We start from the raw sequence: 13773 nt of genomic DNA on the forward strand, positions 1-13773 counted from the left end.
GCAAAATTTACTTACTTTATGAAGGTCATCAAACTGAATATTGATTGGATAATGAATGAAGAGAGCAGGGGACAGATGGCTTTCTTATTTTAATCACTGTACTTATTATATACATTCAATGAAACAGCTGACCATATATTTCTCAAAATTGTCTCCATCAGAGTGGGTACTCACTAAACTCAATGATTATTTCTTCCTTAGGGATAATGGACATATAAAAAGCATCACTGATAAAAACATTTCTCTCAGGGCTGTCCCCTTGCTCAGGCCAAAAGCAAGAACCGTGGTAGTTTGCTCTAATGGTTCTGGATACATAGAGACTAGCAATTTTCATAGCAACTTGGGTGAGCTGACAATACTGTTGTTTGAGGAAATATTACCTCTGTGACAATAATAGAGAACACATCTTTCCTCAAATGAGTTTGTCACTTCTTTTACTTTTGTCATAATGATAAAAGATACCTTTTCTGCACCAAAAATGCTAATCTGCATCTTGTATTAAATATAAGCTACTCACCTGTCCATGTTATTTATTATAACATACCACGGATGTGAAGTGGGCAAACTTATTGCTGGTATTTAGTACAAAAGTGGTTGCTGATTTACTACAATTGGAGTCCTTGCAACTTCACTAATATTACTGGTGGTGGAAAGCAGCATGACTGTTAGTGGCCCACTTTTTCCCTTGACATTGGCAGTTCTTTTCTCATTCCTTTGCTTGATGACACTGCAGTATAGGTGGTGTCAGCATCATTGCCACACAGAGATTCTTTTTACATAGCTACTCTGAATGCAGCAGGAAAGGCCTGTTCACTACAAACTGCTGAAATAGTTTGTAAGGGTGCCCCCCAAAAGGCTAAAACCATGGTCTTGCCATAACATGTTCTACTGTTACCAACTTAATCCTTGAAAGTATTTCTTCTCTTGGTTTCTGTAATATTACTCCATTTCATTCTACCTCTGAAAATTCCTTTTCAATTCTCTTATTCTGACTGATCCTTCCATATCAATACTTCTCAGGTTTGTGCCCTAAGACCACTTTCCTATCATTATATTTATTTTCCCCCAGGGATGAGTCATTCCCATTAACATGTTGTGGGCTGTTGACCTTCAAATCCCTATCTTCAATTCCAGATTTCTTAAACCCCAGACTCATATCTAACTACTTTTAGAACATTTCAAACTTGGGTGTCCTATAGGAACTTCATATACAAATGTTAAAATGAGAACTCACTCCTTCTAAATCTCTAACTTCTGATTAATAGTTCCTTTCAGCTTAAACAATGCTGGTTTCCTGAGATTTACACAGAATAAATCCCAAACACCCAGAATAACACACAAGAGCCTCCAGATCAAGCTCATCACCCATTTCTACTGGATGGACTTCTTCAGTTCTTCCTTACCTTTATTCTTCTGTTATAAAGAGGTAGTTTTGTCTTTGTAACAGTCCTCTTTGGACCCTCATTTCTTCATTCATGCTGTTTTCTCCTACTTTCAGCCAGGTATATTCCTATAATGTTTTCTAGTTCTGCTCAAACACATCATTCTGTTGCTTTCTTCCTCCATTATTAACTGTTCTCCATGATGCCTTATACCTTTACATCTCATTTTCTAAAAGCACCAACAATTTGTTTATTCAGGTCTATCTAATAAATTTATTTTGTGCAGGGACCATGTCTTATTCACATTTCAAAATCTTAGAATCTAGCAAAGAGTTGTGTAGAACAGATGCAAAATAATTTTTTGCTGCATGGATAATTGACTTCTGTGTGGTTTTATAATGTACAGTAATATTTTGTTACTCTTGCCAATCATCAAGGATTCTAGGATATTTTATACTATATGGATAATATTATCATAGTTTCTTTTCCTATAATCTTTTTAGAATCCCATACCAAGCAAGAAAAGTTATTGATTTCATTTTATATTGCAGCTGATGAAACATAGGCATATAAACTATATAAATTATAATTCAAACAATAAGCCTCTAATTTATATTATGCCCATTTGAAGAGGGAAGAAATTTATATGCTTCCACTCCTTTTCCATTTTCCTGAAATTGCTTAGAAAAGGTGTCATAGAAAAGGTGTCAGTTATATTCCTAGGTTGGCAAGACAGTTATTGTCTTACTGATTAACATTCTATTCTTTCAAGTTGATGGTACATGTATGTATGCTTGTGTATGCGTGAGCACACGCACACACACACACCCTACCCCTGGAGAAAAGCAGATAAAGGAACTTTTAAATTTTTATACTTATTAAAGTTCAATAAAAATACAAAACAGGCCGGGCGCGGTGGCTCACGCCTGTAATCCCAGCACTTTGGGAGGCCGAGGTGGGCGGATCACAAGGTCAGGAGATCGAGACCACGGTGAAACCCCGTCTCTACTAAAAATACAAAAAATTAGCCGGGCGCGGTTGTGGGCGCCTGTAGTCCCAGCTACTCGGGAGGCTGAGGCAGGAGAATGGCGTGAACCCGGGAGGCGGAGCTTGCAGTGAGCCGAGATCGCGCCACTGCACTCCAGCCTGGGCGACAGAGCGAGACTCCGTCTCAAAAAAAAAAAAAAAAAAAAAAAAAACAAAAAACAAAACAGAGACTAATCACTGGAAAGATAATCTATTGTCCCCTCATTCCTCCAAGTGGAAAGAGTACAGTCTTAACATACTTATCTAATATATTCGAGTGTTTCACAACTCTTGTAACATTCTTCCAAACATTAATTACAGTTTTTTTTTTCTGTTACATAGTATGCTATTCCCATCCTGCTACTAAGGAAAACAACCCACATTATTCACATTATATACCTAAAATCTGTTAGGTCCAATTAGTCTTCTCCAGGCTATAGAACTTCACTTGAGATGTCTTTCTGTTTAGGGATTACTTTCTAGTCTTTACATGCTTTTTTGGTTCACCTTAGAACCATCTTTAGATAATATGAAAAGAAATCAGATCTGATATTCTAATAAATCTCTAGCTTATATTGACTAAATCAGGAAGCTACATTAAGATGCTATTTGCAATATTCCAACTACTCAGAGTCATCCTACCTATCCCTCCAAGCACTCGGTTTGGCTTTGGTCACTTTTCGCTTTGAAAGCTTTCCTTTCTATTAGAAATTAAACCACATGCAAGACAGGAAAGCTTCACTCCCCTTTGAAACATACGTTTACTGCTTCAGAGTACATAAAACTACATTCTAGACTATGAGTTTTTTTCCTGCTGTTTGAGCAGACACTTCTGCTCCTAGTTGGCCTGAAAACCCTAGTGTGAACTATGAATGAAAATAATTCAATCAGGTGGACACATATCTTGACAAGAATATTTTTTATTATTGAAAAATACACAAAGGTGAAAGGTTGCTGAGCAGCTGATTTTCCATAGTACAACAGAGTATTATAAGAAAGAGGGAAATGTATCTGTTATATATGGCAGTTTACATTTCTAAGGCATTTAGGCTTAAGAGCACTAAGTCTTGCACACCAAGGTGCATTGTCTTGAGTTTAAATATACTGAGGCATACGAGGCAGGCAAAGAATTCAAAACTATACATTAAAAACTTGTTCATGCATTTGTGTCTTAGGATTTTATTCCCTACCCTCCTCATTCATTTTTTTTCCACATGAGTTTTGGAGTTGTTCATAGAACACTGGAAATAATCGACTCTTCAAGAGTTTGTTTACAATGACAACACCAATGGGACAAACCTAACAGAACTACTTCACAGATACATTCTGTCTCTTACCAAAATGAGGCTCCAGTAAGAAAAACACTGATTTGCAAAGGCACAGTGGAGACAGGTTTAATGCATTAAATATAACGTGAATCATTCACAATAACAAGTTTCGTGTTTCAGGGAACTTTTGTTAATACAACACAGTTGGTCACACAAAATACAAATGCTTCTGTTGATTTGTCTTGGCAACTCAGATACATCAACAGTGCTAACAGTTTAACAGCTTTGTTCTCATCTGACAGAAAATAATGGCAGTTCTGCAAGGCAAATGTTAAACCTGACCGTATGTATTTATTAGTTCCACAGTGTTTTGACAGATTATAGAAGATGGAACTCAGAGGAAGCTGACACGCTCACCGAGGGCTTTCATTTCTGTTTCTTCAGTCTCAGGACTGTCACTGTGGCTAGCACTTGGATTGATCAGGTGTGTGGGGTACTGCAGCCCCTGCTCGCCTGCGTACTGCTCCCACCTCAGGTCATCGCTTTCATGGGTGATATAGCGCTCCCCGATTTTGCATTCCAGCTCTCGCAAATCTAACCAGGTCTGATAGTCCTGAAGAGGAAATTCCAAAATATTACCATAGAGATCATTATGACTCAACATGCTGTGTCATATGATGTCAGTTTCTGCAATCTATGAGTTACCCTTTTCTTTCCACTGTAACAGCGCTGAATCTTTCATCACGCATCCTCAAGCGACAGCGTCGGCACCAAAGCCATCCTATTTGCCTAACCTTTGCAAATACATACTGTTTATAGGATACCATGGATCAAAGAGTGGGCAATTAATGTTTGTAGTCAAGCAACCAGGAATGTCGGTATTCCTTTGAAATGTAATGCCTACAAATAATCCTTCAGTATTTCAGAGTATTAGTTTTCTAAACTTTAAATTCAATGTGAAAATAATATTTACGTGAACAGAAGCACATGCATATACTTCGTATTTGCCATGCATTTGTTCCATACATAATAACCTAGCATTTAAAAATATAGCTTCTAAATGAGTACAGTGCATGACCAGATGGGCATCTATGTGTACATTTATCAGGATTACACATACAGATGCTTTTGAAATCTGGTCATCTGAGGTCTGTTATGATCCTTGGTTTATTTATTTATATTTGGTTTTGCCTTTTGGTTTTGGGTTGTATATGTGTATGTGTGCATGTATCTCCTCTATCAAATTATCCTGGTAGAGAAAAATGTTTAGAAACACTAAACTGTTATTAAATCCTATGAAGTTGCATGCATTTGAGCAAATAAATTGATATTAGAATAATCACACCTTAAAAATTATTGCAAAAGATTTCTAAATATCAAAATCCTATAAATATTTAGAAGCTCATTCAACTAAGAAAACTCAATGATTGTTGTTTACCTGTAGCCAAGGGTGGCTCAAGGTCTTATCCACACTGTAGCGCTTTCTCATTTTTACTTGCAGCAAATTGTTGATAAGATCAATGGCTGAAAAAAATTATCAGTAAAAATAGATGACAAATCTGTAACATATGCCTAATTCATTTATAGTTTATTTCACATCTGCTATTTCACACAGTTAAATGCAGCATAGTGACAAGGCACTAGAATAACAAAAAAAAATCCTCTTAAGAACACTAAAACCTTGGCCTTGGCCTTCATTTATTTTGGATACTAAAAAAAAAAAAAAAAAAAAAAAAAGAAGTTAGAAGTAATTATGGAATAGTATGTTATGAATTTCAATTGGTCTACTAACACTTTATTTCAGAAATTTTGTTTATATATACATCATTTAAACACGTCTTACAATATGGGCAGGATAAAACTAATATTCAAGATAAAGCATTTACTAATTTTGTGATAAAACATGCTGAATGTTTGAATACACACAGTGGTTCACACAGTATTGAATTAATGACAGACATCTGAACATCATATTTGTATGGAAAAAATACATCATAACACGGGTAATATGGATCATATCTCATGATAAACTTGGAGCCTGAAAATCAACAACCCAAGAAGAAAACACTTTAATTGCTTTCACTTTGCTTTTGCTTTAAAAAATAACCAATGTATTGTAACTGTATCAGCCTTCATAGACTTTCTAGAGGAAGACAGGAAAGAAGTCTATTTAACAAGAAATGTTCTCTGAGGGGTTAGAACCACAGTCCCTCCGGCCTAGTACTCTACTTGTGATTGGGGGCGTCTGTGAGTGTAATTTACGAAGAAAAAGTAATACTCATCATTATCTAGTCTGAAAATCATCCTAGTTACCCACAGTATCACGCAATGGAGTTCTCACTCTCCTTTTCTGGACATTACATTTTCAGTATATGTCATTAATAGTTCATTATTTACTAAAGTCATTCCCTTACACTTCTCATTCTTGTAATAACTTCCATGTTTCTTTTTTTGAATTTTAGTATTTTCTTCCCAAAAAGAGCTTAGTGAAATCTGCCAACCTAATGGAAGCATTTGTATTTCAAAGAGTTAATTTTCGCCCTTAACCTACCCTAGGCATTATGTCTGAAAGATGGCTCTTCCTACCAAAAATCTTAATCAAACAGGCAGCTGATAAACAAAAATGAAAATTAACTCCTCATCTTCCCCAATCACCAAGTCTTGAATAGGCAGCTTTGAATCCACTTTTCGGTGTGCATCAACCTGTATGGACCTGAAGATACAGACTGTCACATGAGACGAGAGGGACAAAGAATGCTTCCTTCAATCAGAATCCTTCCCAGTGTCAGGAAAAGAAAAGTGACTTCTACAGTCTTTTGGTAATTGAGAATCATATCTCTATGGTGCTACTACTCCAAGTATTTGCTTGCCCCGAAGGGCTGTAGAGTCAAATACCAAACAATTATTTGGAGAAACGAAATGCAACAACATACATTTAACTGTTGCCTATGCAACTAGGATACATGAGGAAATACAGTACTTAGTACATTTTCATATTCCAAGCATGTGTTCTCAGAGAGCTTTTGAACGCATAGTTCTCTCTGTGAACTGCGTATAGGGCATGTGCTTTAAAATATCCATTCACATGATTTACTCACTGGTGAGTAAAGTGCACCTTCCATTCTTGCTGCTGTGAAACCACACGGCAAAAATGGAGGCCAAGGAGTGAAGGGAGAGCTTATGTGCTATTGCAAGCATGCTGCAGCATTACACTGCCCCAGACACTGCAGGGAATACATTCATGATGTTAATTCACTCATTCTGTTCTGAATTCTATAATTAGAAAGGCAGGAGTACAGTAACTCAACAAAAGGTCTGGTTTGTGCCCAAACGGGCCCCAACAGTGAACCACACTGCATAATGGGGAGGGAAGTACTATCAGAGGGGAAACGAGAAGTGTCTGAAGGGAATGGAATAAGTGAAAATGAAAAAATTGTTCTGCTGAATGAAGCATACAATCATTAGTCTGACTACGCCACAGTACCCAACCCAAGTGACCTCAATAAGCACAACAAGGCAATGACAAGTACCTCCAAGAGAAAATGGTTAAGGATATAAGGAGAGAATTAGAGGAGATACGTGTGTGTACAAATAAATGTGTATGTGTGTATACATTATTTTGTGGCTTTTGGAAGCACACAACAGAAATAATGAACTATTAAATGTTAGCACCTGTAGCTAAATGTTGGGACCATGGTGTTAGTGAGAAAATAGGTCCATCATTTGTAGATGAGAATTCTGTTCTACTTGTTACTTTTCTGGAACTCTTAAAACATCCTTTTTATTAATCAAGTTGTATACAATCCAGCATTAACTATACCATCCAAAATGCATTTTGCTAAACATTTTTGAACACAGTCTAGAGGTTTTTTTTCCTTCCAATATTCTCTTTACTGGCCATGTCTACATTGCTACAATATTCATGTAATAAAATTGTCTCACATGTGAGACAAAATTGTCTCACATTATGTATGTATAAATCATTCATTTAACTCTTCATTCACCAAATCTTCCTTAATTCTTGTTGGCAATTATTTATGAAATAAAAAGTTAATGATCAAGCCCTGGCCCTGAAAAGCTCACAATCTAGTTACAAAGGCACGTGCATGCCCCTCCCCAGACCACAGATTATATCATGACACAACACACCATTTTGAATATCTGACCTTTAATTAATATCCTACTCAAAGCAAAACAAAAAAAAAGTGTTTTTATAACTTACTGTCATTAGTCCTATTTATGTTTTAGATGCAATGGAGAACTTTATTCTATATGACAATTCTTTACATCTTTGGAGATGGTGACTCATTCCCCTTCATCTCACCTCTATAGTTCCTTCAGATCTTTAGCCTCCTTAGTCCTCCTGTAACCTCGATTTTAATATTCACTAGCTTTACTCAATGTCCCTGTTAAAATTCAGTAATCATCACTGACCAACATTTTCCTCATTAATGGCCAATTTGATTTATACACAAATATATTATTCATATAGCTTAGGATTCAAGGGTTTTCATTCTTTTAAAAAAATTACATTCATATTCTTATTTAGTCCTTATAACAACCCCCTGAAAGTAGTTATAATTTTAATCTCCATTTTATATAAAAGGAAAACCTGAAGCTTCAAAAGGCCATGGGACTTGGTTAAAGTCAGACAGCTCCTTGGCAATAGAGCTGAATTTGAAACCCGGGGGGAATGGACTTCAAAGCCTGTGCTCTTAAACACTACGGCAGACTGCAGCCATATTATACCATTAACGCATCATTGTAAGTGGATAACAATCTCAAAACTTAACTATTTTTTTTTGTTTTTACAGTCATGATAAATTCTTAGTTATGTTTCCACCATACTTTTATGTGCTTGAATGCAAGGATGTGTGTATATGTGTATGTGCATCTCTGAGACCATAGCTCTGAATGTGATGACATCCTTGTATCGTTAATTCTCCTAGCTTTCTGTCACGTCCACACCGAGTAAGCCCATCTGCTATGTATTAATATAATTATTAAAACTTTTTTCAGGATAAGGCTTAAACATAGGGCTTTCTGACTCTATCACAAAAACGCATTACCAACTGCCAGGCCTATTAATTATTCTCTGAGCAAGCCTTAAAAGCAGGCAATGCTTCCTCCTAGAAGTATTCCTATGTAGTTCATATTTACCATCTTCTCCAAAGGCTATTTCAGGCAATTTTTTTTTCCAAATGCTTTATCATTGAGACACATCGGTTCTTGGTAAGACTCATTCTACCAATCTGGTAATCCTACTTAAAAAAAAGTGCAGTCATTCTGGAATAATACATTTTAAGTAAATTAACACTGACAAATACTGACTTTCAGTCATTTCCTTCTAAGGGCCAAGATTTGCTTTCTAAATATTTGCAAATCATCTATTTAATCATTCATTAATTCTAGAATTTTGTCAAGGATAAATACTAAGCTTCTTGTTGAATAATTTCAGAATCCATTCTTTCCCCCTTTTAGAAATTCTACTTGTCTTAAATACCTTGGTATCTCTCTCATTTTGTCTATGATTTATTAAACATTACCATGGCTCTAAGAGCACATCTGTTAGTTTCTTCAATATGCAGTGTGTCCAGCTCTGAACGTTTACCCATCTCATAGCTGCTACTGAGTGCATTTTTGTGATACTTTCATTTCCCATAGGTGCCAGCTCCCAGCAGAGACTGTCATGTGTAATTTATCAAGGATAAAGACACTAAGACAAGGGAAAGGGGAAGCCAGTAGTAAAGGAGCAGTCAGTCTAGTAAAGCTGGAGAAGTCACAGCAGTCCCAGAAGAGAGCCAACAATGAGGGGAAAAAAGCCCAATGGGGGTCTGGAGTCCAGTTCCAAAACTAAAATCAAAATTCAGAATTTAGATCTAGAGTGAATGTAGTAGGACATGCCTTTGGAACTGCAGGAGAGTAGGGGAGAGGGACAATGGGAGTGACAGACACAAAACTGGGCCATTCTATCAATTCCTCTCAAAAACAAAGTAAAGGAGAAAGGGAACACGGTGTGGCTACGGGAGAGAGGGAAGTAAGGAGTGGAGCAGAATGAAATGTCATAATCTGGCACAGCTGCAGATTAGGATGCTGGTGCCCAAGTGGGGAAGGGTAGTGAAATGCTGAAACTCCAGTTACCTGTATCTCCACAAGGAGCTGGGTCCGTCAGGAATCTGGAGCCCTATGCAAAAGAGACACTTGGGGAAGAATGTCTCAGAAATTCTTGGTACCCTGTACCTCCTTCTATAAAAACAGCAACAGGACTATATCCAAATACCTAGGTTTCTTGGGGTAAGATGTACTGCAACACAGTGCGGTCTTTTGGTGGTTTCAGGCAATAAACAGATGACGTTTAAATAGCAGAGATGGAACAAGGGCCAAAGCAGTAGGGGAAATGAGAATCCTTTATTCTCTTGGGTTCCCTGTATCTTCTTCCCCTACTATTTTCTCAGTTTGAATACCCCCAACCTCCCACCACTTTGTTCCTGAAGGACACAGGAGTAAAATAGGCAGTGGCTAGTTCATCATTCTTTTTGCAGTAAACATGACACCAACCTTTTTGAAGAGCAGTATAATTATTTTCTGATTATAACTGCTCATTTATTCTGGGGGGTGAGTCTTTCCAACATTATTCTGAGAATTTTACTATCTTTATTCATGCTTAAGCTCAATCCTCTCCTTCCATCTTTTTAATACCTTGTCTTATCTAAAGTTTCTTAAATAGCCACATCCGGGCATGTGGGAAGTCCTTTTTTTTACTCTTCTTATGGAAAAATTTTAAACAATTGTATGGTGTAAATTTCCATTTAAAAATTTTCTCCTCATGAGCAGAGTTTTGTGCTTTATAAAATGTCTCTAGCCATAGATTCACAATAATGTTCCCTACAAATTATAAAAAAAAAGATACCTATTTTTTGAAATCTAATGTTTCTTTTGTGCTACAATAAATTTTTGGCTAACACAGTTACTCTCCTTCTAACTTCCTGTACAGCATTTTTTCTCCTTGCCCTATCAGTTTAGAGACAAAAATGTCAGGAAAGCAAAGAGAAAATTTTATCAAACATTCTCTTTTAGCAGAATGGGACTTTCAGCAGATATTAGGATAGCTGAAGTCTGTGTAGCCTATTTGCTAGGTGCACAAGGATACCTGAACAAAGACAAAATTAAATGGTATATGCAGGTGCAGAGGGCTTTATGTTTTAAGATGAAAAGCAGCATTCCATCAGAATATGATATAGATTCCATTTTTTTTCTAACAATAACAACAAAATACAGAATTATATTTGAAGTTGCACAAACTATATTGCAGTCATTCTCCATTTCAAGGCAAATACCAGTGTGTGGACACAACAGGTTCTGTGTATGCAGAAGGTAGATTTGCAGGTGTCATTGTTGTGGCTAAACTGAAAGGCATCCAAAGCTTGCAGAAAACTCTACAAAAAAACTGTAACTGGACATGCTTAAATTCTTAATAGGTTCCCCAGGTCACACCTTTCAATCATGTTCCATTTCCCATTTTATTTTCTTTTATTATTTCAATACATGCCTATCTCCCCACACTCTCATCATTAGATTTTAGCTCCTTTAAGGTCACACAGATTGGGTACTCATTTTTTGCACATAAGTTTTACAAATATTTTAAGTAAAATATATTTAAACTACAATGCATTAGAAAAATGCTTGCTAGGTAGCATTTGGTAGACTGAATATATTAATTAGAAATTTAAATAGCCATTTTCTTAGCTCTAAATTTCAATACCCATATTGTATGCATATGGTTTGTATATTTTGGCTAAAAATATTTCTGGATGGTAGGGCATCAAAACTCTACAAAATACAACAGATCATAAGATCAGTGACTTCTTTTGGAAAATCAGAATGATGCTTAGAGTAACTGCCTTGCAGATTATGTTTATTTTACAATGTGTATTTTTCAGGCAGGAAATCACCTGTGAAACCGCAAGGCTGATCTCTTTTGTCAAGACACAATACATTTTTCCCTGACTTCTCTCCATCCCAAATTATTCAGGTATCTTTTCAAAATAGAAACCAGATGAGAACAATCATTCTGGTGATAGAGCCATTGCCAATCAACCTTCAAGCTCCTTGCCTTTAGGCAAGTGTTTTCTTTTTCCCTTTCAATTCTGCCTCACTGCCTGTCAGTGTAGTGCTTAGTACTTCTCTCCCTTTGGCTTGCTTCATGCTGATGGGAAGTTGTGTGTTTATTTTAAAAATCGTTTTGCAACCCTTCACATTCCAGCTCTCAACTCAGCATGCTGTTGCTCAGCAACACTAACTGGGACGCTCCTCTCAGGGACTGAAACCAGAGGCTGCCGGCAGCAAACAAGGCCACTGGAAATCATCATCTCACTCGCTCCGGAGTCAATTACTGGAATCCAATGAAGTGCAAGACCTTTAGAGACTCGAGTAGGCATCTTTCCTTTTTCAGTTCTTTCCTCTGTAGAAAGTTATTCTATCAATGGTTACTCCTTTGCTTTTCATCCAATTTCATTTCCTCCTGAAAACTGGGGATATGATCTTGGAAATCATAAATTGTTTAAACACAACCATACAGCAACCTCCAAACTGAAGCCCAATTGATTCAAACACTAAAGAAGAAATCAAAATATATTTATATTATTCTGATCGTGTTCATATTGGACTTTGTTTCATTTTAATGAACTATGCATATGGTTTGCATAATTTGGCTAAAAATATTTCTGGATGGTAGGGCATTACAACCTTACAAAATATAACAGATCATAAGATCAGTGACTTCTTTTAGAAAATCGTAATGACGCTGACAGTAACTGCCATGCAGATTATGTTTATTTTACAATGTTTGTTTTAATGGACTGCACACTAAAATCCTTTGGGAAGTTTTATTTTTAAATACTGATACTCAAACCAAAGGTCAAGTGAAAATCTTTAGGAGAGAATATTGATATTTGTATCAGTATTTGTAGAAGTGCCTCAGGTGTGTGCAGCTAGAGTTGAGCATGACTGTGCTAAGTAGTGTTTCTCTGACTTTTACATACATATGAAAAATAGTTAAGAGATCTTAAACTGAAGATTCTGATTTGGTAGTTCTGAGGTGGGGTCTGATAGTCTGTATTTTAATGGCTACTAGGCAATCCGATATTGCTGGACTTTAGACCACATTTTGAGTAGCAAGGAACTAGAGGTATGAGAATATTGATAGTGGTTAAAAACTGGCTTAATATTGCCCAAAGGGCCCCTGAATAGATGGACATAAATATACAGAAAGCTATCTAATCACAGAGGTATCTGTCCTCAGCTCCATCTTGTTCAGTATCTGGAATGAAGAGATAGAAGGGTTTAAGCATAATTTCTGCTCAGAAGTTGCCAACACGAAGAGCAAACAAGTTGGATTACACAAATAATTTCCCAATAACTACAGACTGGAGCAATGGGCCATGCTAGTAAATAACTTAAAGGAGACAATTGAAACTATGTCCTCTATTTAGGTCCTTCTCTCTCAGTCTCCTCAAAAGGACTAAGTACAGAATTGGAAAATCTGGCTTATCAAGAATATATGTAAGAATGAATTCTGGGTTCTAAATCCACAGTAAATCCAGTATGAGTTTATTTATTATACCCAAATCAAATGTTATTTTATGTTGTGCTAACAGAAATGTGTACTTTGTAATGAGGGAAGTAGTAGTTTCACTTTACTCTCTCTGTTTCGCTCTTGTTGCCCAGGCTGGAGTGCAATGGCATCTTGGCTCACCGCAATCTCTGCCTCCAAGGTTCAAGCAATTCCCCTGCCTCAGCCTCCTGAGTAGCTGGGATTACAGGCAACACACCTGGCTAATTTTGTATTTTTAGTAGAGATGGGGTTTCTCCATGTTGATCAGGCTGGTCTTGAACTCCCGACCTCAGGCGATCCGCCCACCCCGTCCTCCCAAAGTGTTGTTATTAGAGGCGTGAGCCACCATGCCTGGCCCACTTTACTCTTAATTAGACTCATCGACCCTTAAGTCAGATCAGTCCTGAGGTTTGACTATAAGAGAACGTAGATAAAGCAGAGAGTGCTTCTGCTACAGTGAACAGGAGGGTGAATATAAAAAACT

The 13773-nt window shown here is 36.9% G+C and overlaps 1 protein-coding gene across 6 annotated transcripts in view; it reads right to left on the reverse strand.

Annotated features, from left to right (window-relative positions):
• Positions 1 to 3312: 3312 nt before the first annotated feature.
• The window catches only part of PRKD1 (protein kinase D1), a 366404-nt gene continuing 355943 nt past the window's right edge, over positions 3313 to 13773 (reverse strand). For all 6 annotated transcript variants that reach the window (XM_065548683.1, XM_005561009.4, XM_005561008.4 and 3 more), the window contains 2 exons: positions 5115 to 5200; positions 3313 to 4289 (listed from right to left, as the gene is read on the reverse strand). In XM_065548683.1, coding sequence (XP_065404755.1) covers positions 4071 to 4289; positions 5115 to 5200 — 305 coding nt within the window. In that variant the 3' untranslated portion in view covers positions 3313 to 4070. The remainder of the gene's footprint in view (positions 4290 to 5114; positions 5201 to 13773) is intronic.

The sequence above is a fragment of the Macaca fascicularis genome, chromosome 7, assembly GCF_037993035.2.
Source record: "Macaca fascicularis isolate 582-1 chromosome 7, T2T-MFA8v1.1".
Taxonomy (NCBI): Eukaryota; Metazoa; Chordata; class Mammalia; order Primates; family Cercopithecidae; genus Macaca; species Macaca fascicularis.